Here is a 27,433-nt window from a genome sequence, read left to right on the forward strand (position 1 = left end):
CCTTCCCAAACTCCTCCCACATGGAGTCTGCTATGTTTTAAGATTGCCGTCAAGGAATTACAACCTTGCTCTCACGTCCCCAGTAATCGTAAGTCTAATAACTGCTGTTTGGGAAGATCAAACTGATGTCCAGTAGTTTTCGCTGGACTGTTTCCACTACAACACCAGAAATTTTCAGATTTTGGAGAGGAGATCCTCTCCGTAGCAAAGCCGGCATTTTCGTCCTGCATCAACAAGTGTTTCCTATCACCTTCTCTCCAACCCATTTAGTTTCCTAAATGTATAGAATATTTATCTACCTATTAATGCGATCAAAAAATATAGGGGGCCCTATATTTTTTGATTACAAAAATAAAATTGACTTCCTATATAAAAGAAGACACAAAATATCTCAAAAAGAAGAGAGAACTTAAATAAGACTAAGCAGCGGAAATTAAAACTACAAACGATGATTTGAACAACTTAAACTCTTACAAATGACTCCAAATAAAATAAAGAGACACCCTAAAGTTGCTTCAATTAGAGAAGAAGGATACAGGTGGAGTGGCACTTGCGGAGAGACGAAAGAGGTTAGAAGCCCGAGAAGAAAGGTTGGAAAGAGCCCGCAGGATTTCCGAGGGGATGAGAAAGAAGCGTGGAAAGAGCCTGCAGGATTTCCAAGCAAACCCGCAGGTTAAAGCTTTTCCAAAAATTACATTTTCATAACTTCTTTAAAACATTACAATACCCCCATATATATAGGTATGAAAGGGGAAGACCAAAAGACACATAACATAAATTCTCATAGGAATTTTAAACATTACAATTAATTAAAACACTAATGCTTTGCATGAAAAAAAACATCCCAAGCTAGGGAACCGAAGAGGCATCCACGGGAGCCAAGGAGGCCGCACGGATTCAAGGAGTCACGGTCACGGAAAGGAGCCCAGGCATGGAAATCCAGCAGCCGGCCGGAATCCCAAGGTGCAAAAGCACAAAATACTAAAGGCCATGGTGGAATTCAAGGAGTCATGCATAGGAAGACTAAACAACTAACTTGGGATTTCAAAAGCCCTTTTTGGAACCCAAGAGACATCATAAAAGAAGACATTAAAAACTATAATAAAAGTGCATTAAATAAAAGATAAATATGAGCTAAAACTTAGCTAATAATGAGCTATCTTTTAGTTCCATTTAATTAACTAAAATCCAGCTCATAAATGAGCTGAAATTCCAGCTCAATTTTGATTGAGCTAGTAGACTTAAGGGAAGCCAAAATCTAATTATTTTTGACATGAGTTGACCCCCCCTTTGTCTATATCAGATTCTCCTCTTCTTAAAGAACTCAGCTCCTGATGAGTTGGTTGTTGTTGTCTTCCGAGGAGGAGAAGACGGAGTATCAAGTTCATTAATCAGGTCTTCATACTTCTGCTTGATCTCATCTCATTCTTTCAGGAATTTATCTTGTAAGCATTGCTTTTTCTTGAAGTACCTTTCTGTACGTATGTGCATCCATGATTGAAGTTTGTATATTTCATACACCAGAGGATTTGCTGACTTTGATGGAATCCACCTATCCATAGGATCTTTAATTTCTTCAGGTTTGCCTTCTTCTGTCTTTTTGTCTTTTTTCATTTTTTTATGACTCAAACAAGACTAAAAAAAAGACTCAAAGAAAGACTCAACCTAAACTTAGACTCACAATAAGACTCACGACAAGACTAAAATAAAACTCTTGACAAAACAAAACTTGACAAACTCACAAACCTAGGACTTCCTAACTTACTCTGATACCAAATTAATGCGATTAAAAAATATAGGGGGCCCTATATTTTTTGATCACAAAAATAAAATTGACTTCCTATATAAAAGAAGACATAAAATATCTCAAAAAGAAGAGATAACTTAAATAAGACTAAGCAGCGGAAATTAAAACTATAAATGATGATTTCAACAACTTAAACTCATACAAACGACTTTAAATAAAATAAAAAGACACCCTAAAGTTGCTTCACTTAGAGAAGAAGGATACAGGTGGAGTGACACTTGCGGAGATACGAAAGAATTTAGAAGCCCGAGAAGAAAGGTTGGAAAGAGCCCGCAGGATTTCCAGAGGGGATGAGAAAGAAGGGTGGAAAGAGCCCGCAGGATTTCCAAGCAAACCCGTAGGCTAAAGCTTTTCCAAAAATTACATTTTCATAACTTCTTTAAAACATTACAATACCCCCCATATATATAGGTATGAAAGGGGAAGACCAAAAGACACATAACATAAATTCCCATAGGAATTCCAAACATTACAATTAATTAAAACACTAATGCTTTGCATGAAAAAAAACATCCCAAGCCAAGGAACCGAAGAGCCAACCACGGGAGCCAAGGAGGCCGCACGGATCCAAGGAGTCACGGTCACGGAAAGGAGCCCAAGCACGGAAATCCAACAGCCGGCCGGAATCCCAATGGGCAAAAACACAAAATACTAAAGGCTATGGTGGAATTCAAGGAGTCATGCATAGGAAGACTAAACAACTAACTTGGGATTCCAAAAGTCCTTTTTGGAACCCAAGAGACATCATAAAAGAAGACATTAAAAACTATAATAAAAGTGCATTAAATAAAAGATAAATATGAGCTAAAACTTAGCTAATAATGAGCTATCTTTTAGTTCCATTTAATGAACTAAAATCCAGCTCATAAATGAGCTAAAATTCCAGCTCAATTTTGATTGAGCTAGTAGACTCAAGGGAAGCCAAAAATCTAATTATTTTTGACATGAGTTGACCCCCCTTTTGTCTACATCAATCATAATATCTATAAATTCCATTAATATTTCTTTAAGTGAACCTATATTCTAAGTTCCTATTCTAATTTTAGTTTTATGGACTAACTTCTTTGCCCACATCTGTCCTTGATGTAGGAACCCTTGCCTATTTAACACTGCACCCGGGCGCCGGTGCAGTGACCCTTGCATACTTGTCGCTGTATTCAGGTTATATAGTGTGTCGCTTCTAGAGGACGTCCTAGCATTAACAGAATTTTTTAAAGGATTTATGTCATGATTATTCAACAAATTTTACGCTGGCTGACAACTGCATAATGCAACCCTTTTAACAATTATGATTGACAAAAAACAGGGTGTCATGGGATCAATTTGTCTTGTGAGCCCTATGCAGGTTGTTGATCTTTCAATCGGGATCTATCAAGAAGTGGAAGATGGTGATTTAATCATTCTGCTTTTTATAAAAACTTGATTTTTGGTTTATCTTCAATCACGTTTAATAATTATGCTTTTTATAAAAAATTGATTTTTGGTATATCTTCAATTAGGTGTCTATTAGGGTTTTCTTTAGGAATAATATAACTTTGGAAGTCGTAACCTTGTATCTATGTCTTAGATTTTAATAATCAAATGCATTGGTTCCACTTGATGAGCACTATGTTTTCTTGTACTGTTTTCTTTAATACACATTGCTTCTCTATTAATTGTATATTTTTGTCTTTGAGGTTCCATATTGTAAACCAAGACCCTGGAACATTTATAAAAAATTATAGTACTCATGCACAAGTGTGGGAGTAGATTTTTGTTTTTGAGGTTTCATATTTTGACTGCCTATAAATATTTTGTTTCTCAGCGCAGTAGATAAGATCAGATTTCTGTACGCTATATATATATATATATATATGCAAGGCATCTGAACCTATGAAATCTATTTTTTATTTAGTTTTCCTGTTATATGCTAGTTTCACTAGATTTATTCCATGCATGAGGTTTTTGATCTATGTAAATGTTTTATTTTCTGCAGCTAAAGCCTTATCACTTCCTGCCCCTGGGCATTTTACATCCTATAACGGCTATATATGAACTAAGATATGGAGAAAATGAAGTGGGGCAAAGTAAGTTAAAATTGATTGTCCATTGATTTCTTTATTATGGGATAAAGAATTATCCAAATTTTCAAAAAATAATGCACAACTTCTGTAGATGAACACAAACCCGAAGTTTCTTTCTACATTTTAACAATTACTAAGTGTCTTTTTGGCTTAGGTGAAATTAGGAGGTCTTTGCATTCACGACTTGGATTACCGTTGGATCGCCCACTCTTGCGTATTGCTAGTGCGCTAATGTTTGGCACAAAAGCCAACAACATAATAAGAAACGGTCTCCTCATAACCATCAAAATGTTGCATGACTGAAATGTAGTTGTAATTGCTGCTTAATTTTTCATGCTTTGTACTTTCTAATAACAGAAAATTATTTACAGATTATCCATATCTTAAAAATGTACATACCCAGATACCAATGAGCGGTGGTTAGTTTTCTTATCTGTAAATTTTTTTTAGTTGTTAAAATATTATGATCAACTGAATGTTCTGTTATAGTTTCTGAAGGTATTGTTTCCTTGGTTGATGGGTCTTACGAGTACTATCATTATCTGCTCGATGGTATAGATGACAATGTAAGATTGATCTTTTGATGGTTCCTTCTTGATATAATGGATTAGTTAGCTTCAGAAATGCTCTATGTTTTAACACAAAGCAGTCTCTTTGATGCTAATCTGCAAATTTAAACTCGTTAAAATCATGGAGCAAATAAATGATTTGAGCAATGTTTTAGTTTTTTTTTTCATTATTTCATAGTTTTATTGTGTAATTTTTGTTTAATTTCAATTTAGTTGTTTTAATTTGTATTTGATAATGTGCTTACAATAATGGGATGCATTCTCTTTGTTATGTTGTCCTTGGTTTGGTCTACCTTTGGTTTTTGTTGGGTTTGATGGATTGGTCTGGATCTGCCGCTGCTGATTGATTTTATGATTCACATGAGATTTGCGCTGTTGAACTTCTATACCCTGTAGCCATATTTATACGGATGTTCGGATGCTACTGGATTGTTTGATCCCTATGGCCTGACATGCGATTATTGAGCTTTTAGTTCTTGCAACCATCTGAGATTCCCAAAGTTTATGGTTCCTGTAGCATTAAACAGTTTCTGTAGCGTGTGAGAAATGACTAATTGGTTTAATTATAGGGCAGTGGGTATACCCATTTTGCTAGACAAGTCAACAAAGTCAATTCAAGTTAATTCCCTAATTAATTATTGTAAATACAAAGCTAGTTTAGAATAAAATTTAAATTTCAGAATTACCAAAAAAATGATTTAATTATGAAGTCCATCAAATGCAAAGCATTGAACTGATAACAACCTTGATTGGCTCAACAAGCTATCTTAGACAAACCAAAAAAAAATTTAAATTTTACACCCAACCCTTGGATACTCATTTCTATTTAAAAGGGAATTATCAAGGTCCAACAAATTTTTAAGATTGGATGATGCATTAATCAGTCAAAAACATCGAAAGAGCACAAACTAAAGTGTAATTCATTTCTTGCATCGATATCTGTGAATTCCTCTAGATATTTGTAGAGGAATCTTACATGAAATCAATGCAAACACTTTGACTTGGCTGTCCACAAAGTCAAACTCTTTTTGTGACACCCAAAACAGATAATTGGAGGTTTGAAGAGTCAACTAATTTGCAACAAGTATTGCGTGATTATGGACCATATTTATTGAGGGTATTTATTGACCTCTATAATTTCTCTGCAAATGATCTATTAAAATGTGACAAACATTACGGACAATGATCGTTATATTGCTTAAATCGGATTTTAAAGGCTCCGATCACTATCAAAATCATCAATCATCATCCATTTCATAATATAGACACCTAAGTGTTTGGAGCATTAAATTTATCAAGAAAAAACCTCTTTATTGAATTGATTAGACACGAAAAAATGGTGGACACAGACGTTATGTCATACAAATTATGTTCAGAATGTGTCATCCGTAATCAAAATCACTTGAATGTTGTCTATTTGCCAAACGAATTGTATTGATTTATTCAAAATGTCTAAAATACTTACGGTTGACACTCATATTACTTAGGTTATAGGATAAAAAAAAATGCAAAATTTATCCATGCGTAAGATGCGAATGAACCTTTGATATGGGATTGATGAGCATATTATTTTTAAAATAGATACATACACACACATATATAATCTATTATTAAATCATCTGCCATGTCAAACTAACCCTCCTCTAAATCCTTCCAGTTCGGATGCCAGTCCTGTTTGTCCCTTATCATGTCCAAAAAAAAAAAAAAAAAACTAGAAAACTAAAGTCCTTGACTTGCCACTTTCAATCCCCCTCGTGATCCCATTCTTGCATTCTTGCTCTATCTCCCTTGCACAACCTCAGCGCCCCAAGTCGACTGAGCACCTCCCATCTCTGTTTCTTGCAAACAGTCCCAACATAAAATCTCACTTGGTGTGGCCTCACGCATCCCTCTCATTTTTCCCTCTCAAAAATTGTGAACTAGCCTTAGCGTTAACTCGTCCTATCTCGTTTCCTGCTCTGTATCTCGTAGCTCCATTGCATCCTAGTTGTTCTAGCTCCCTCTCAAACACTACAACACCGACAACCAAACCTCCACTACCATCTCGATCTCTTGGCTATCTATCCTCTTTGCCACTTCTCTACCTCAATCCCTCTCTCCAATTCATTTTCTTCTCTCCCTTCTCCCTTTCTCTCTTTGTTACACACTCTTACTCTCTTTCCCTCTCTAACCCTCTCTCTCTCTTTCTCTCTCCCTCTATCTTACTCTCTTTCTCTCTGTATCCCTTTCCCTCTCCATCACTCTTTTTGTAGCTCTATTTTTTTATCTTTCTCTCTCTTTTTCTATATATATACATATATATAATGTAGAAAAGAGGGTTAAAAAATAATTATAAATATAGAATATGAAGAGCAGAGCCTGTGTGATTTTCTTATCACCACAGGTGAAATTTGTAGGTGACGTTTTGCAATGTAGTTGGTAAGCTTTATATGTGCTTTTCATAACATGAAAGAAAAAAATCAAATTTAAATATTTGTGCGTGTTGTTTTAGTGCGGTTGGAAAATATTGCAAAAAAAATTTTAAACAAATACATGGAGGCTCATAAATGCTTTTCTTGGTATGTTAGAATAGAAGACCTCCTTTTTGTGGTGTCTTATAATACCGATTATGCATACTTTTCTTTATATTGTGGACTGACCCATACTCCCCATCGATGCCCCTATGCAGGTGAGATGCTGAGAGATTGCTGAAATTGTTTTAGTGGTCGTATTTGAAAATAATATAATTAAAATGAACTTTTTGGACTCAGTAACTTGACAATATAAAAGTGAAAATATAATTGTAAAGCTACAAAGTGAAATATCAAAGAACATTTTAAATATCATGGATGTTGTGCCAAATTGGTTAGAAAATATTAGAAATGATATTTCTTTATTAGGTTTAAATGAGAATTTGACTTTTAACCGGATACAATGGCGAAAAAGGATTCATGTAGCCGACTCCACGTAGTGGGACAAAGGCTTGTTGTTGTTGTTGTTGTTGGAAGTTGCGCCAAATGAGCTACAGAGAATCAGAGCTAAATATAGTTGTACATAGAACTAGACAACATGGTACTTGCGAACTCATCAACGAGCATAAAAGGGACCTTTATTTGACTTCCAGGGCACTCAAACAACATAACTATGACTAAACATTAAATTGACTAAGTGATAGCTATTTTTCAAAGTTTAAAGAGTATTATCATGGAGGTCTACTTAACGCTCATTAGGGCTAATTGTAAACAATAAAAACTTTGAACTCATAACAAAGTCCTAACTTGCCTTATACACCATTAAACCCATAACACATACACATAAGAGGACTAGAGGGTAATGTGGTATGTTAGAATTAAAAATTTGAAACGCTACATGCTTTTTGAGGCAACTTTGAACTGCCACCATCTTTAGAAGAGTGTAATTACATAGGGAAGCATGCAATTGCCTCGAGATGCATGCATTTATCTGAGAAGCATATCAGGCGATAAGCGTGCAACTATTTTGAGAAGCATGCCACTGCACCAAAAAGGAATATTGAAAATATGCAAGTATGTTGTACAAATGCATCTAAGTGCAGTCAAGTGCATAATGTAAATATATTAAGAAGTATACAAGTATATCGCGAATCATGAAAATGCACATTTAAATGCAATGAAAAAAATAAAAGCATATAGTGCACATGCACCAAGAAACATCTATGTATATTATTCAAATGCATCAAGAAATGTACAAGTTTATCATGTAAATATATCAACAAGAGTGTAAGTGCACTATGAAAGAAAGTGTGTTGAGGTCCATGTAAATGCATTGAAATGATGCAAATGTATCATGTAAGAACATCAAAGAGCATGCAAGTGCATAATGCAACATGCAAATATATAAAAAGTCACGCACATTATCCAAAAGATGTGTCAAATCATTAAAAGTCAAATCGATGCATGTTCTTTGATAAATGTGCTTATATTCAAATATGGATATTAGAATGATGCACGGGCCAAAAAAAAATAAACACAAATTTATCTTGCTCTAAAAGTGTGCAGTTGTTGTACAAAGACTTTAATCATCTTAAAATTCACAAATTCGTTTTTCAAAATCAAAGTTGTCATTATATGCTTTGACAAACATGTTGAATCTCAAACTTAATATCTGAGAATGTTGCATGGACCAACAATAAGTTAAACCTAAATTTACTCCTTTGAGAATCATGCAACTATTTTTAAGAAAACATGTAATTACTTTGAAATATTTGTAAAACTTCTCTTTTAAAATCAAGTTTATCAGCATATACACATCTTTTCGAACAAGTCGCCTTACGTATAGGATAAGGTTGTAAGTCCTACTTTTGAAGTCATATCCTCCATGTCACAATATTAGAGTTGACAAAACTTTCATCCCTGGTAAATAATTGAACAATGATTGTAAAAGAATTTTTTAACTGAGCAAATTTTTTATCAAATATTTGATATCAATATTATAGTGATATTTTATTTTATGTTTGCATAAGGCCCTCAAACCTTTTAACAAGCTAAATCCATTCTCAAAATGCAATTGCAAGTGCTAATTATAAACCTCATCCTCTGCTCTGCAAGCAAATTAGTATAGTTTACAAGGTCGAAAACTACAAAATGAAGTGCTCATAGCCTCGATGAAGGTTATGTTGAAAGCAAATCTTAACTAAAGGTACTTTTTTTTTAATTTGTTCCCAAATCTCAATGCAAATTATTATGGGTTAAATTTAAAAAAATTTAATAATATCGAAAAAAATATAAGGTGAAAAAATGCACAACTAAAGTCTACCCGCTATAATTTAAAGCAAAGTTCATCCACCCCCCGTAATTATTTATTGAAGCTGATAAATTAAAGAACAACCTTAGTTTTTAAAGAGCCGATATCTTGTCAAGCGTATCTCCATGCTCACACTAAAGCTCTCTCTCCAATATTGACATGAAACATGTCCTTTAATTAGTGATTTTGTCACTAAATGATTCCACAGGTAAACAGTCATGATCAGGGTCATCTAGTCTAGTGGTTTTGCCATAAAATGATACTATGAAATTACGGTTATAACCAAAACTTTTGAGTTACCCAAAGGCTTAAAAATTCTTTAATTATGAATTATGTAATACATTTGATAGGGCGTAAAACTATCTATTAGCTAAGGTCGGCTTAAATTTGTCCTCTTAAACAAATAGCCATTAAAGGTCTACGAGGTTCTCTTCAATGATGCAACTCATGGCTATAGAAAATAGTCCTTCGGTCAAGTTGAGTCAATTACCTCTTCTAACGAAGTAGACTAAGGTCAAATGATAATATGAGATAATGTATACAGAGATCTTGATCGAGTTCGTTATCATTTCCTTTATCATTTTCTTTAAGTTTATGATGATAAATTTCTCATCTTAAAATCAAAATTGTTTTTGCTATGCTTTGCATTAGTGCTTATCAACTAGCCTTAATTGAAAAAAACAAAACCAAAAAAAGCCTCAGTTGAAAAATTTCTCTCATTATTGAGAGGAGTAATTAACCATGGTGCTTGCGCCTATGAGAAATATGGAACCGTATCCTAGAGTCATCGCAAAAGGAGGTAAAACATTTTGGTTAATGTCTTATATGTAATCTAATTTACTTTGTAAAAATTTAACTTGGAGCATAAACTATCTCAGCACAGCCAAGTGCGAATTTTGAAAGCTCACAATTGGCTCAGAGGTGTTAGTATGGAGAGAATTAAGCTAAAAAAAAAGGATAATTGAAACTTACCAAAGATCATTCATAGATAGGCTACCATTATATCGACAAACATGCAACATTGCAATGTAAATTTCATTCATTCATTATATGGTTCAAAGGGAGTTACATTGTGTTCTAAGAGGAAAAAAAAAAAGATGTAGCACAAGAGCTCATTTGAATAAGGAAGATATTGGTTGAAGATATTGGTTGATTGAGGAACATCTTTGATGTAATGGAGGTATGGATTTCAATCACCTATATGGTTGAAGTCACGAGTCTTCTTAAGAGGTTGGAGTTGTACACCCATTACTACTTGTGTAGGTACGCATTCGTAGATGTCTCACAAGTTAGTTTGGGGTCGAGCGGAAGGAGTGTCCACTCCTATTTCGGAATAGTTCATTTGAGGAATTCGCTCAAGAGCTGAAAATGAGCTTAATACTGGAGCACGACGGACCAGCGTCAACCTCTTCTTGGTAGTCACACTCTTGACGAAGGCAGCCTCAGAAGTTCCTTTCTCGGACTGACAAATCATTATTCATCTCGACCGAAGCCAAAACTCCAAAGCGAGATACATCAAATAGCTAACAACACCCATCACCTCTACAAACTTCTTGTCACACCCTATTTTGACCCCCTATAATCAATCTAAAGTGTAACAGAGGAAGAATATGAATGGCTCATCTCTTACTAACACCTATTTTGAAATACTTCTATCAGGACCAAGTGAGTAGGAAATGGTCAATCCAAACTCTTCCAAAAATTCAAGTTCTTCAAAAGTTAAGACTAGAATTAATATTTCATAATTGGAAGCATATTTAAACATATCTAGTAAACACATCAAGTAAAATACATGGCTTTATTAAACTTTCAAATAATATTTACATACCCAAAAGTTTATGTACATATTATACTTTGACATCTATGTACACCCAAAAAGGGCAGTCAATCATCCTATTTAATGTCTCACTAGATCCTTCTCCTTTCCTGCAGTACTACCACTGCTGATGAGTTAGAACTCAATAAAATACAAAAGCAATGTATAACAAAAATAAGCATGTTTGCAATCAATTGAAACACATGAAAAAATCTATAATAGACATAAGATATACAGAACATCATTTTTTGTTATGTTTATTGTTCAACAATTTTATGCAAGTCATATAATGACTATAAATTTTTGCACACTTACAACTTTCTAATTCTAGGTTTGGTTAGAATTCCAAACTTTTAGAATTGAAATTGTTCTCTCATTCATGGTTGGATTTGAATTCCCAACTTTTAGAATTTCGAGAGTGTAGGTTTCACTCGTTTTTTTTTTTTATTTTTTTTTTATTTTTTTTTATTTTTTTTGTTTTTTTTTTATTTTTTTTATTTTTTTTTTTAGGTTTCACTCGTTAGATCTTTCATCTTTACTTGTGCGGCCCTATCTCCCAATGGGACACGCGTGTCCAATTCGTATTTAATATTTATTAATCGGACACGTTTTCGACGTGTCCGACACGTGTCGGAGGAGTGTCGGGCGAGTTTCGTGTCGGACACGGTGTCGGACACTGCACGCCTCTTTGAGGAGAAGTGTCGGTGCATCATAGTCTCCCATATATAATCTATCTCACATTTTCATAATAATCATAATAAAAATATGCTATTGACATAATTGTTTGATGAATTTTTTAACCAACTACAGAATGAAATTGAAATTAATATCATCAAAATCACATTCAACGTGAGTTTACAATTATATTATTATTTTTTTATTTTTTTATGTCATAGTTTGGATATCTCACCTGCTAGGATTTGGTTCTCCTAAAATCTTTTTTCTTTTCCTTTTGTACACCACCTCTATCAAATCTCTTCTCATTCAACCCAAAATCTCTCTCCTAAATTCAACAATTACCCATATCAGAATTCAACCAACAATCTTTTTTGGGGTATTATACATCTCTCACATCCAAATCAACCCGAAGGTCCATCAAGATGCTACTCACCCCTCTTAATCTTAATGGGCAACCTTAGATCAACTTTAGCTTCATGTTAACCCATTCTCTTGATCATGCTCTTATGATACTTGCCCCTTTTCATCTTAATGGTGGATTATAGACAAATTTCCAATTGACTTTAATGGGCTTCTAATCTCTACAAGCCAATTGGACTGCCCCTTCTCAAATCGCCCCTCCACTCTGCACTGAAGGCCAAGCTACAACAAAGATTTATGGGATAGCTACTGTATCAAGGACATACTCCCTATGTCTTTTCAAGCTCTATAAAAGGAAGAAGGTAGAAAATAGAAAGGAGGAACCCACAAGAGAAGAGTGATGATGTATAATTTTTCCTTTTCCTTTTATAAGCTCTACTATCGAAGAGCTCTCGCTCTCATTATTTTTTTATATTTGGTCGGGATAGTAAAGATTTTATTTAAACTCACAATATCTCTCCTCTCCTTTTTTGCAAATGGAAGAACGGCTCTTAAAGTTTATTCAAGGTGCTTTCACTTTCTATGACCACTTTCCACTAACTATCAACACACCTGAAGAGATAACTGATCCTGATACTCGCCGTGAGTCCCTTGAAGATGCTGATTGGGAAGTTAATATTCACTATGTAAGGAAGTATAAAAATCAAGAAGATTTTTATGCTACTAATTGATTAGAAAGGTTTCTTAAATTATGTTTAGGCTAATTAGAAAGGGTCTAATTATTTAAGAAGATTTCTTAAATCAGGCTTGTGCTGATTAGGAATGTTCTGTTTATGTTATTGTGTATTAAGGCTATTTAAGGGGGAGTTGCATAGGGTTTAGTTTATCCTATTGCTGAATTTTTTTTTTCTTGTGTTATTGTGAGTTTCTAGCAGTGTCTAGGGTTGCTAGGAGAGCTGATCCAAATCAATTGTATCTTGCTTTATTATTGAAGAGATAATAAAAAAATCAATCCTATCTTGGTGTTACTTTGTTTTTCATTCTCTTTTTTTTGCTGTTTTTTTCTTTCAAGATGTATAAAATTGGTGTCAGAGTCAAGATCTGGATACCTATGGCAAAAAAAAGTGTAAAAGTATTGGAAGAAGAGATCAAACAATTGAAATATGATTTTGAAGAAAAAAATATAATATTTTGAAAATGAAATTTTAGTCGTCCGTGAAAATATCAATCGGAAATCCATCATGTAGGAGATGATGTGGAAGATGCTCAAGGTCGAAACCAAAATGGTGTCGTCGGAGGTGAGGGGAGTTGCCGTTGGCCCTAGGAGTGGGGGAAACCCTACTTCGATAAGGAGTTCTGATAAGGAGTGGGGAAGATTAGGAGGTGGAGATTTTGGAGGGAGAAGAGAGAATGCCTCCCCTAGAGCCTATTCCCAGGGAGGAGATGGGTAGAGGGTATGAGGAGCGATATGAGGGATTGGGTATGAGCGAATGGGTGCTGAATTTGAAAGAAGAGGGGTTAATTATGACTGGAGGTGTGCTGAATTTAAAAAGAAAGGGGGATTTTGACAAAGGACTTGGTTACGAATGTAGAATGGATGATCAGGACATTTGGGGGAGACTACCCCCTTGGGAAATGAGATGTTATGGAGGAAATAGAGGGAACATAAGAGATTCGAGGGTGAGGAAGCTGAAGATGCTTGTTTTTAAGTGAGATGATACACATGGGTGGATCTATAGGGTGGAAATGTACTTTGTTGTCAATGGATTGATGTAGGAGAGATTGACGGCGGTTAGGCTGTGCTTGGAGGCGAAAAACATTACCATGGTATCAGTGAAGGGATATGATGCGGGCCATAGAACCTGGAGAGACTTTAAAGACTGCTTGTTTGAACAAATTCACCCGCCTACTCTAGAGAATGAGATGAGATAATCAAATTATAGTATAGAAAATAGTAAACTTTATGTAATTGCAATCGCATATTTTTATATAATTGTGATAGCATTTTTTCCAATTTTATTGTATCTTTAGTTATTAGTTCATCAAGTATTTTTTGAAATGACATTTTTTGATGATTGTTATGAGGAGGTAAATTAAAAGGCTAAATGAGATAAGTCATATATGAGGGATAGACCCGCACAAGTAAAGATGGAAGATCTGATGAGGCTATCCATCTGAGTTTGTTGGTGCCATCCAAAACAAAGAATTCTTCAAACTATTAGATTGACAATATTCTGATTGATACGACGAGTTCATTGATTATTAACTTCAATGCAGTCTTTGATAAGATGAATAAGCTCGCCTCCCAATTGGTTCCTATTGTAGGACCTTTTTACAGATTCTCAGAAGAGTGCAAGGAATTGAAGGAATAATCTCCTTACCTGTCACCTAGGGTGAAGGAAAACAACAGTAAACTGGCATGGCAGATTTCGTCATAGTCGACGTCTTAGCTAACTACAACGCCATATTTCTCAGGTCATTGTTGAATACATTTAGAGCCATGGTATCCACATATCATGTCACCATTAAATTTCCTGTTGAGGGAAGGGAGGTCATGGTGAAAGGCAATCTAGCCCAGTAACGCACCTGCTACTTGCGAGCAATCGGTCTGACTGACACCTCCAAAGAAATCTTTCAAGTGGACATATAGAGTGAGGCTCGAGCCTCGAAACAACAGAACTCATTAATGAAATATCCACTGCAGAAAATGAACGAGGAAAAACTTTTCAAATCAAGACCTATTTTTGCAAGGAATATCAAGACAAGTTGATTCAAACTCTTTGCAACCATCTCAAAGTATTCATGTGGACAGCTGCGGATATGGCATATGTCAACAAAGAAATCATATGCCACCAACTAAATGCACGAAGAGATGCTTGCCCCATCAAATAAAGAATCAAAAAGACTATCGCCTTACTTGTCGAACTCATCTGAGAAGAAGTAGAAAAACTACTCACCGCCAATTTAATCATAAAGTCCAATATCTAGATTAGATTTATAACATGGTAATTGTTCAGAAATCGACCAGCAAATGGATAATGCGTGTGGATTTCATTGATTTAAACTCATCATGTCCCAATGATGGCTACCTGCTGCTAAGGATTGACGCCCTAGTCGACTGGGTGGTGGGCCATCCCATCATGAGTTTCCTATACACTTTTTTTGGGTTCTATCAGATCAAAATGCATCCCAAAAATCATGAGAAAACCACATTCATCACTATAGAAGGCCTATACTATTACAAAGTTATGCCCTTTGGACTAAGGAACACATAGCCACCTATCAGAGGATGATGGATAAAGTATTCATAGAACATAAAGGACGAAATATTTAAGTATGCGTAGACGACCTCCTTATTAAAAGTAAATCTCCCGACTTGCGAGAGACATTCCTCATTATAAAAAAGAACAACATGAGGTTGAACCCGTTGAAATGCATGGCATGAGAAAATTGTTAGGGTTGTTTCTCAAACCAGATGGAATCAAAGTCGAGCTCAATAAGGTAGAATCTATACATTACATGAATATATGCCCAGAGCTGTCGAAGAAATCCAGCGACTCACCAGCTGACTCGTTGGATTCAATCGTTTCATCTCTTGGTTGGGAGAGAGATGTGCCTTCTTCTTCAGAACCCTCAGGAGCACACAAAAATTCTCTTGGGGAGATGATTACAAAGCCTCCTTATGACTGCTAAAGAACCTCCTCACTTTGTCGCCAATCCATCATAGCCCTCGATTAAGTACAAATTTATTGCTACACTTCAGAGTTGGTGAAGATGCCATCAATTTCGTACTCGTTAGGGAGGAAGGAAATAAGCAATGGCCTATTTACTATGTGAGCTGCATGCTCCGAGGCGAGGAACACATATATCCCATTTTGGAAAAGCTTGCATGGGCACTAGTGAACTTAACCAGAAGATTATGACCTTATTTCTAGGTCCATTCTATCCAGGTTTTAACTGACCACCCTCTTAAGGAAGTTCTCGCCAAACCTAACCACTCAGGATGATTATTCAAATGGTTTGCTGAACTCTATGAATTCTTCCTAACCTACACGCCAAGGACAACTATCAAGGCTCAAGCACTATCCGACTTTCTTGTAATCTACACCAACCAAAGCATATACTCAGAAATGACGACCCAATCTCACCGGACTCTATATGTAGATGATGCCTCAGGACAGCAAGGGGTTGGAGAAGGCATTGTCCTAAAATGTTCTATCGGAATTGTCATCACTCAGTCCTTCAACATCAAATTCCAAGTCACCTACAATCAAGTGGAATACAAAGCCTTACAGGACTTTAATTTGCTTCCAAGATGGGCATTACTCGCATAGAAGTCTACTTAGACTCAACTCATGTTAAACCTGATCAATGGTAAATACGAAGTTATAAATGAATTTCTCTCTAGGTACTTATTCAAAACTCAAAACCGAAGTCATTAAACTCAGTATTTTGAGATCATTCAAATCCCCAAGGAGCATAATCAACTCGTTAACCTCCTCTCCAAACAAGAAAACATTGACAGACAATTGCCCATGTGGGTCTCTACACTTGCAATCATGGAAGAAGTACCACAAGTAGGAGCATACCCCCAGCTCCATGCCTAGTGAGTTAGATGGATCCTTCCATTAGGTATTTGTAGAACGAATCAGTCGATTCTGAGACCAGTAACACCCACAACGATTTAAAGTCAAGGCAACCAAATACCTGTTACTCGGTGTCACACCCCAATTTGACTCACCCTCTACCACGAACTGAAGTATAACAGAGAAATAATTCAACGTATCAAACTCCACACTTAACAACAGGAAGCATGTAATATACCTTATTGAACCTCAACATAATTAAAACAAATACAGAGCTCTACTAAAACTTTTCAAATTCATTCACATACCCAAAAGTCTTTACATCTAGCATTCAGATCTCGCTTTAGATCTCTTGCACCCCAAAACGTACTTACATCTAAAGAACGGTCACCTCTTTTTATTGTCTCAAGGGCTCCTTCCCCTTTCCTGCAGTACAACCACTGCTAATGAGCTTGGCTAAATGAAATACGCAAGCAAGTTATAAGAAATAATAATGAACCATTAAGAAATACCATAACTATGCTAACATAATTAAAACACATATTGAAATGTCATATTGAGCTTGAAAGTGCCTAGCAGTATTATTTATCTTACCAAAACTATTCCACATCTTTAAATAAGTTATAGAATGGTTATATGCTTTTGCACCATTCAACTTTCCAATTCAAGGTTGGGTCTAATTTCCCAACTTTTAGAATGGAAGTTGTTCTCTCATTCAGGGTTGAGTCAAATTTCTCAACTTCTAGAATTAAGAGTGTAGGCTTACCTCATCAGGTCTTTCGTCTTTACTTGTGCGGGCCTATCCCCCATATATAACTTATTTCACTTTTCATATAGTCATCCTTTTTAGAGCTAATGACATATGCTTTTGATGATATAGTTGCGCTTTAGCTTCTCTTCAGTTACCCTTTAGCTTCCCTTTAGCTGTCCTTTAACTGTCCTTTAGTTGCCCTTTAGGTGCGCTTTAGGTGCCCTTTAGGTGCGCTTTAGGTGCCCTTTAGGTGCCCTTTAGGTGCCCTTTAGGTGCGCTTTACGTGCCCTTTATTTGCGCTTTACTTGAGCTTTAGGTGCCCTTTACGTGCGCTTTATGAATATTTACCTTTCTATGCTTACTAAATCATTTACATTGCTAAAGATTATCCTTTACATAAACAAATTCATATTTAAACAATCATATTCATTCAAATAACCAAAATAAACTAGAATACATATGATCATAAACAGCCGAATCCTCTACTATTACTCAGCTTGCTTGCCCGCTGCTTCAATTCCAGGTGATGGGCAAATGAAAGTAATGAAGGGGACTTATAGGTCTACTAGTGCTTTACCGTAATATATAATATTATTATAAGATAGTGCATTCTCCACTACAATTCCACTAACATTCTAGCCGTCTGATCTCCATCCAGCCCATGCATGTCAAGATTAGTGGAGACTACAGTAACAATTAATAAATTGTTGTCAATTAATTGTTATTCATTAACTATAATATTAACTATAATACTAAACAGTTATTTAAAAGATACCTATTCATAGACATTTAAGATATATTGATACCAAAATTACTCGAAATTCAATATCAAATTTGATGAAAATATTTTTGATACTTTCTATATGTGAGAGAATATAGAGGAAATTTGTATGTTTACCTTTTTGGACCAAAATTTTTGGTATTATACTCGGTGACCATCTATTATGGAGGTCTCCATATTGCTCAATCTCAAATGTGTAGGCGAAGATCAAAAAGAAGCATTGCTAAATGAAATCCATTCGAGCATATGTAGGAGTCACTCCGTTGGACGCATTCTCGTCCGCCAGATCCTTAGATAAGGATACTTTTGGCCTATTTTGAAAAAAGATACCGAAGAATATTTTAAAAATTGCATGGAATGTCAAAAGTTCTCCCCAATACAGCTGCAACCTTCCCATATGTTGCACTCAAGCACGAGTTTGGCAATTCTTCATATGGCGAATGTCCTATTAGGCCCATTCTCACCATCAATCGGGCAATGAAGATTCATTTTAGTCATGATCGTTCACCAAATGGATTGAAGCCAAAGCACTCACCCGCATAACCTCCATTGTAGTTCGAAACTTCATCTGGACTGAAATCATCATCAACCTCCTCTTTACGATCATTATAGATAACATACCACAATTATTCGATCAAAGCCTCAAGGAATTTTGTAACATCTAAGGCCTCCGACTCAAGCTTGCATATGTTCACCACATCGAACTAATGGGCAGGTTGAAGCCACCAATTAACTTATACTTAACCTCCTCAAGAAAAAGATCAAGGGCGCCATAGGAAAATAGGCAGAGTCACTTTTGTTTTATGGGCCCTCATAATGATTCCATTAACTGTCATAAGGCATACACCCTTCTCACTCTCATATGGTAAGAAGGTTTCACACAGAGTAGAGCTTGAACTGCCAAGACAAAGGGTACTAACCACGACTTAGGACATTATTACTAAATCCAGCAAATGGGAAGTCTCCAATCAGGATGGCTTACATATAATTGTCGACCTATTAGAAGAGCTTCAAGCGCAAGCCACGCTTTGACAAGAGGAATTAAAGCGATGGACTGCCAAGTACTATAATCTCCACATCAAGAAGAAAATCTTTCAACTCGGAGACTTGGTTCTAAAGAAAGAAGACGCAGTTGCTCGTTGTTCTACTCTCGGCAAACTAGCGAGTACGTAGGACGGTCCGTACATTATCAAAAGACACGCCGGCCCAGGAGCCTATCAGTTGAATGCCCACAATGGAATCAAGATATCTAGAACGTGGAGCGCTGAGGACCTCGAACCAATTTTAAAATAATGGAAGTTCCTAGCCCTACTCGTTCCATATTATTATTCTTTTTTCTATTGGCAAGGATTGCCTTTCTATTCATAAAAACATTTCTCATCAAAACGAGATGTTCAAGACAAATCCACCTTTAAAAAATGCTCGGGAACTCGGGATGCTGAGTGTGAACCCTCAAACCATATGGTGAAATATCCTCAGGAGACCTCTTCTAAACAAAATATGTCCTACCCAAGTCTCTCGAACTCACAATAACTAGTTGCGATCACCCGAGCAGTGCGGGATTGTCAAATCCCCCTTCGAGTTTGAGTTGAAGAAAAAGATTGGACTACTCTCTACGGCGAGCCAAGGCCCCCAAGCACTCGAGACCTGTGCGAGAGCTAGAACTCTTAGCGTGAAGGAAAGTCATCTGTTTAGCTAGATCCTCTCTTTATCTCTTGTCGAGTGACTGGCAATTGACCACATCTATGAACACTAGAGGAGGCTACTTATGAACAAGTTTCCACTATTTGAAAACCTATTGACTTTCAGGCTCTCAACTTCACAATAACCAGTTGCAATCACTCGAGCAGTCATCTGTTTAGCTAGATCCTCTCTTTATCTCTTGTCGAGTGACTGGCAATTGACCACATCTATGAACACTAGAGGAGGCTACTTATGAACAAGTTTCCACTATTTGAAAACCTATTGACTTTCAGGCTCTCAACTTCACAATAACGAGTTGCAATCACTCGAGTAGCGCAAGATCTTCAATTCCCCCCGGGTTTGCGCTGAAATAAAAGATTTGATTACTCTTTGCAGCAAGCCGAGTCCCCCAGACACTCAATACCTACGTGAGTGTCGAAGCCTCTAGTGCGAAGGAAAGTCATCGTTCTAGCAAAATTCTTTCTTGAGTGGAGAATGAGTGTGTTAATTCCTATTTTTAAGAATAAAGGTGATGCACAAGATTGTGCGAATTATAGAGGAATTAAGTTCATCTGTCATACTTTAAAACTATGGGAGCGAGTTATGGAGCATAGGTTGCGGCGTGATACTAATATTTCTCAAAATCAATTTGGATTCATGCCAGGTAGGTCGACTGTGGAAGCCATACATTTATTAAGAGGTTTGATGGATAAATATAGAGAAAATAAGGAGGATCTACATATGATATTTATTGATTTAGAAAAAGCATATGATAAAGTTCCAAGAGAAGTGCTATGGAGAGTTCTTGAAAAGAAAGGAGTTAATAATGCTTATATTCAAATCATTAAAGATATGTATGCAGGAGCTATTACTTGTGTTCAAACACAAGGTGGTTTGACCAAGTATTTCCCTATTTCGGTTGGGTTACATCAAGGATCAGCCTTAAGCCCATATCTTTTTGGTTTAGTCATGGATGTTCTCACTAGACATTTGCAAGAGGATGTACCTTGGTGCATGCTTTTTGCTGATGATATTCTTCTTGTTGATAAGACTAGAGAGGGAGTTGAAAGTAAACTTGAATTATGGAGGTCAATATTAGAGACTAAAGGTTTCGCTTGAGTAGATCTAAAACAGAATATATGGAGTGTAATTTTAGTAGTGAGGGGATTGTGACTTTGGGCGATCAAGTCATTAATAAGAGTACACGTTTTAGATATCTTGGATGTGTTGTTCAGAGTGATTGTGAAATAGATGAGGATATTATCAGCAGAATTTAAGTTGGATGGTTGAAGTGGAAGAATGCATTGGGCTTGTTGTGTGATAGAAAAGTACCTCTCAAACTTAAGGGAAAATTCAATAACATGGTAGTGAGGCCTGCAATGCTTTATGGTGCTGAATGTTGTCCACTAAAAGAGAAACATAATACTAAGTTAAGTGTGACAGAGATGAGGATGTTCAGGTGGATGAGTGGCTTTACCCTTAGAGATAGGATACGAAATGAGCATATACGTGAAAAGTTTGGAGTAGCTCCAGTAGAAGATAAGATTAGAGAGAGTCGCCTTAGATGGTTTGGTCACATAAAACGGCGGCCTTCCAATGACCCGGTTAGGAGAGTAGAGGTATTAGATTTGACTTATGTTAAGAAAGGTAGAGGCAGACCTAAAAAGACTTGGTTAGAAAATATTAGGAATGATCTTTCTTTATTAGATTTAAACGAGAATTTGACCTTTAATAAGACACAATGGGGAAAAAAGATTCATGTAGCCGACCCCACGTAGTGGGATAAATGCTTGATGTTGTTTTTGTTGTACTCTCTGACAAGTGACCAGGGAGAATTCATATTAAAACCCTCAAAACAATTTTATGCAAACTGACTCACTTTCAACAAACAAAAAGAAAAAAAATGTTGATCCATTTATCTACGTTTTGCTCATTCTACGCTTGGGGAACTCGAGCGTAGGGAAAAAATCTGATCCTTTGAACACATATAAACATACTTATTTCTTTCACAAGAATAGAGTTTCTCATCCACTCGCCCTTAAATGAGGCATACGATATATATATATATATAATTTCTTATAGGCTTACGAGACTAATTGTCAACATTAAAGTGGTAGAGTTTTTCAAAAGACTAGCACACAAATGACAGGGATAAATGCGTGACCCGAGTAGCATGGCATTGTCAAATCTCTCTTCGGGTTTGGGTTGAAAGAAAAGATTATACTAATCTTTGAGGCAAGCTGAGGCCCTAGTGATGTATCCTAAGATCTAGAAAGCTAAGTAGGAGAACACTTTGGAAAAAAAACAAAACACTTCAGTAACAAAAAAAAAAAACCATAACAACAGAAAGAAAACTAAAATGAAATAGACGTAAGAGAACTATTAGGAACTTAACTAAATAAATTAAAATAAAAATAAACTTTCCTCATAGCAACCTAGAAAGGTCACCTCATATGTAAATCTGAAAAATAGGTTAGCGCTCCAAGGAAAATTCAAACCAGGGTTCACCACAGAAATCTTGATCCAAGATCAATCGGCACTCCTCCGGCAAATACTAATAAACCGGCCAAACAATACACCACACTCACTATATTTGGAGAAGAGTGATACAATTGGAAGGGAAACTGTGGAGAGATGAAATAGATAGAAGACTAGAAAAAAGAATTAGGTAGAGAAAGATTGTAGCTCTCAAGCTAGGATGAAAAAATCCTCTGGTTATGAGCAGAATTCAGCCAAAAAAACCTCCTTTCAATAGCACCCATATATAGGAGGAAAAAGGGCTCAACAGCCCCATAAATGAGCCACCCCAAATAGCCAATAGGAGCCAACTCAAAACTTGCAAACAACACAAAGGAAGGGGAATATATGGACAGCTTTAGGAAATCCAAACAGTAAAGGTAAACCGCCAGCTGCATGGGAAATAACAGGAATTTCAACTAGCAAAAGACAAACCGTAATAAGCATGGAACACCAAGTAACCAAGAGGAAGGGAATGAGATGGGCCAAGCCCATTAAGAAAATTTCAACCCAAAAATAAATCTCCACTAAGCCAATAAAGAAACAAGAGAACAAGACCAAGAATGGAAAACAAAGGAGAGAAATTACCAAAGATCACCAAACCCAAGCATGATCACGATTTGTTTTCCATCATAGGGCACATAAAAAAAACATAGACCAAAAATTACATAAAGTCCAAAACATAAATAAAATACAAAATATAAAATGATAATCCTTTACTGCATCACCTAGACACTCAAGACTTGCGCTAGCGCCAAAGCCCCCAATGTGAAGGAAAGTCATATTTCTAACAAGATTCTTCCCTCACTTCCTATTGAGCCAAATAAAAGAGTTTCATCAAACCCATTCTCACTCATAGAATCAATCGTCAAATAACAAGTATGGCCACACAAATTCTAGAACATATACATATTTCAAATAAAACTTCTCATAGTAAGAGATAGAGGTACTAAAATACAGCTTTTATTTCATGCCTCTACGGTGTTACAAACAAATTCTCGCATTACAAGCATTTACACCTCTTCACACAAAGGACTTGATCTGTTTTAAAAGTGGAATACAAGGCGACCGAACAAGCAGCTCTGGCAAACGTAGTTGAAATGAGAGAGTAACTCCCATTTCACCACACTTTGTAAGAACTCATCTCGAGTCGATGTTCCCACCAGGAAAAAAAAATTAGGTTACTTGCATGTAGCTCTCATTCTGTAAACAAGTATCTTGACTGCTGGACGAGTCAGCTGAGAAGAATGACCTCGCCTAACTCGTTCGAAGAGGCATACATCCTTCGAAACTTCTACTTATTAGAGCCAGCTAGGATCTCACTATGGACCTACTCCTAACTGTTTATGACACCTTCGAAGAAGAACGAAAGATAGAAAAGATGGAAGCAGGTTGTAGCCACTATACAACCACACTTACTATTTATTTTCCATTTCTCTCCCCAAAATTCAAAGCACCAAGCTGCCTCTTATATAAAAAAATCATTTACTCTTAAAGGATAACATTATGAAGGTAGACACATTTCATTTCTCTTGTTCTTTGTTTCCGATGTCGCAAAAAGAAAAGTCACCAAACTAACAAAGCCTAGAGTTACACTCGTCATTGGAAAGTAAGCTCGCCTTCGAAAGGCAGAGGAAGAAAAAACAAATCAAACCCAACCACACTAGACTTGTTCTAATATGGAATCCTTCACCTTATTTGGCGCCAATCCTCCCGTCTGGTCAAGGCACTCCATGATGTATTGGAGCGCAAGTCGGTCTCTATCAAACTTATATGATCCCATAGAGACACCACCTGGGCATTCAGAGAAGTCATCGCTTTTCTCAAGTTGACATCACTTATAACAGCAACTGCTCCCTCTTCAAAAAAATTGAACTCACCTACACCCTTGGACTTGACTGTTGAATCCAGAGCTTTTAGTCTCCCAACAATTTCATCCAACAAAATCAGTTCCAAGGGAAAGGCGAGGTCAGTAAACAAGGTATATGAAGGAGAAGCCGACGATTGTCCGAGCACTTTATCTGCAACCTTCTCCTTGGCAACCTCTTTGGTAGCCCTCTCAGCCACAACAGTTTCCCTGACAATTAACTCCTGCTCCATTATACTCACCTCCTTCAGAAGAACTCCACTCATGCCCCCTTGCGCTCTTCCAGAAACAAAAGGACAAATTTTCTCACCATCAAAGCCTCCACGTTCATCAGTTATGCCTCTCACTGTCGGGACAACAAGAGCACTCATCTCCTTCTTCCTTGCAGCAGGGTTGGATAACCGATCATCCTCAATGATAATCGTCTCTCTTACATCAACTTGCATTCTCTTTAGAAGAAAACTCACTGTCAGATTTGCTAAGTCCATGGACACTCGCACCTTTTCTCCAAAAATGGGCCTTATCGGCGTAGCCTCCTCTGTGTTCATTTCCCCCATACTGAAGGCCACTTGTGCCCTATAAGCAGCTTTCTAGAAGCACTAAACGCCCAAGGGAGAAAAAAAGTCCATCCCACCAAAATCATGCAAGGCTCACAGTTGTAAATAAAAAAAAGCAAACATTTCTTTGGCCTGAGGCCGATATTAATAGAGAAAACTAGATGACGAGACCATTTAGTCTTTTGAGGAAATGTGAAACTCAAAATACTACCTCAAAATCTATAAAATGTTCAAGAAAATAAATTTACATTTACTAATGTTTTCTTATCTAGTTTTTTTCATTTATTCGATATTTTCAACATCCAATGTTTAAGGGGTTGCATACATCGGGGAACTAAATGTACACCCATGACTACCTTTGCAAGTACTCATTCGCAGCTGTCTCATAGGTTGCGCCTTGGTCGAGTGGAAGGAGGGTCAACACAATTCGTTCGAGGGAATCGCCTAGGAGCTCGGATGGACCTTAAAATTGGAGCACGACGGACCAGTACCGGTCGCCACTTCCACACAGTCATTCACTCTACAAAGGCGACAACAGAACTTTCTCTCTCAAACGGATAGATCTTTATTCATCTTGACTGGAGTCAAGACTCTCATGCAAGATACATCAAACAATTAATGACATATATCACCTCTACAAACATCTCTTACAACAAAATCAATTCGAATGTCCCATCAAAATGCTACTCGCCTCTTCAAACCTTAACTGGGTGACCTCAGATCAACTTTAGCTTCATGCTAGTTCGTTCTCCTTACCATGCTCCGACAATACTCACCCCTTTTCATCTTAATGGGGGATTCCGAACCAAATTCCAATCGATGTTGATGGGCCTCTACCAGCCCCTCAACTCACCCCTCCACTTGGCACCAAGGCCGAGCTACAATAAAGATTGATGGGACAACTACCGTACTAATGGCTTACTTATTACGTCTTTCCGAGCCCTATAAAAAGAAGAAGGTAGGAAAAGGAAAGGAGGAACCCACAAAAGAAAAGAGCGATGTATTAATTTTTTCCCTTTTCTAACATAAGCTCTGCTATTTAAGAGCTCTAGCTCTCATTATTCTTGTACCTCTGCCCAGGATAATAAAATTTTATCTAAACTCATACTATGTCTCCTCTTCTCTCCTTTTCCTCATACCTGCACTATTGCAACAAATCCACCTTATATTCTCTGGATTCAATCTTCGATAAACCTTTGTAAGTGTATGTTGCTACTACTTGACTTTCTAAATAGTATGTGGCTAGTGTTTTTGCTGGGTTTTGATTGGTTCTTCTTTTTGTGGCTATTGACAAAAGATTGAATTTGAAGACATCTATTATTCTTATTGTAAATTTTTTTATTAAAATTTCTTCAATTATTTTAAGGTTCACACGAAACAAAGGAAATAAGTTGTTATACATCCTTATAGTCAGGTAAATGGGAACATGCAAGATTGTTGATCTAGGTTGATCTTAGTGTTGACAAAGGATGGGTGGATGCGGGTATTGTTGTTGCATGTGTTATGCGAGGAAGAGTACTGCCGGGTTGAGTGGGTTGGCCGTTTGTGATCCTGGGAGGGGGACCTGTGCATGAATGGAAGAGATGGGAGTGTTCTAAGAAGTCGTTGGGAGTTTTTGTGTGTGAGGTAGAAGATAGGGGTTGCACAAGTGTGAGTTACGAGTATAGAGAAATTGAGAGAGAGATGTTTGAGAGAGTTGCTATTTGCATGTTTTACATTCTTGCAACTTGTATAGTTTTGATGATTCCAAATATTATTGTTTTATGTGTAGTTATCTCCTATCATTTTTTGAGAAAATTTGTTTTTGCTCTTGTGTGTACTAACATTTCAGGAAAATCAAACTCCAAACTACTGAAGACTTCAAATGAAATTCAGCATGAGATATCTTGTAATTTGAAGCTTGTAATTTTTTGTTTTAATTAAGTTTGAGAGGGAGTGATTGTAATTGAGTGAATAAACACACACACACTTAAGGAGATCTTAAATTTTTTATTCTGATCGTACGGGACGAATAAAACTCGTGCGGGACGATCAGGTCTGTTATCTCCTCGTAAGAGCAATGGAACGAACAGGATTTGAGAAAAAGTTTTCTAAGTCCTGATCGTCCAGGACGAAATTAAAATCGTCCCTGGACGACTTGCTCTCTGTAAAATTTTCGTCCAGACAAAATTGATAATCGTGCCAGGACGAGTTGCTCTCTGTAAAAATTTCGTCCAGACAAAATTAAAATCATCCCTGGACGACTTGCTCTCTGTAAAAATTTCGTCCAGACAAAGTACTATTTGTCCTAGGACGAAATGAACTGACTTAACATAAGTTGGTTACGTCCTGCAGTTTTTGGGAACCGACCTATAGTAAACTGTTCGTACCGGACGAACCTAGTTCGTACGGGACGATAATCGTGTACGAACTCAGTTCGTACCAATATTTATTAGGATCATTTCCGACACTTTAAGTAAAATCGTCCAGGATGATCCACGATCGTACGGAACGATTCATTTCGTGTTGACTTGAAAATTTGCAGTTTTTGGACGATTTTTCTTGTCTCTTCTATGTATAGTCCAATTTTAACTGCCACCAAATCTTTTTGCCCATTGATCTTCATGCCTATTGAAAGGAGAGAGTCAAGGAGAGAGT

General features: G+C 36.6%; 1 protein-coding gene across 4 annotated transcripts in view; it reads left to right on the top strand.

The window, feature by feature from the left end:
- The window catches only part of LOC110106569 (probable Ufm1-specific protease), an 82,093-nt gene that overhangs the window by 36,697 nt on the left and 17,963 nt on the right, over positions 1 to 27,433 (top strand). For 3 of the 4 annotated variants that reach the window (XM_028700161.1, XM_028700160.1, XM_028700163.1), the window contains 4 exons: positions 3,783 to 3,873; positions 4,025 to 4,138; positions 4,242 to 4,289; positions 4,360 to 4,436. In XM_028700161.1, the coding sequence (XP_028555994.1) occupies positions 3,783 to 3,873; positions 4,025 to 4,138; positions 4,242 to 4,289; positions 4,360 to 4,436 (330 nt within the window). The remainder of the gene's footprint in view (positions 1 to 3,782; positions 3,874 to 4,024; positions 4,139 to 4,241; positions 4,290 to 4,359; positions 4,437 to 27,433) is intronic. The other variant, XM_028700162.1, reaches the window with a different exon arrangement.

The sequence above is a fragment of the Dendrobium catenatum genome, unplaced genomic scaffold (assembly GCF_001605985.2).
Source record: "Dendrobium catenatum unplaced genomic scaffold, ASM160598v2 fragScaff_scaffold_1467, whole genome shotgun sequence".
NCBI classification, from domain to species: domain Eukaryota; kingdom Viridiplantae; phylum Streptophyta; class Magnoliopsida; order Asparagales; family Orchidaceae; genus Dendrobium; species Dendrobium catenatum.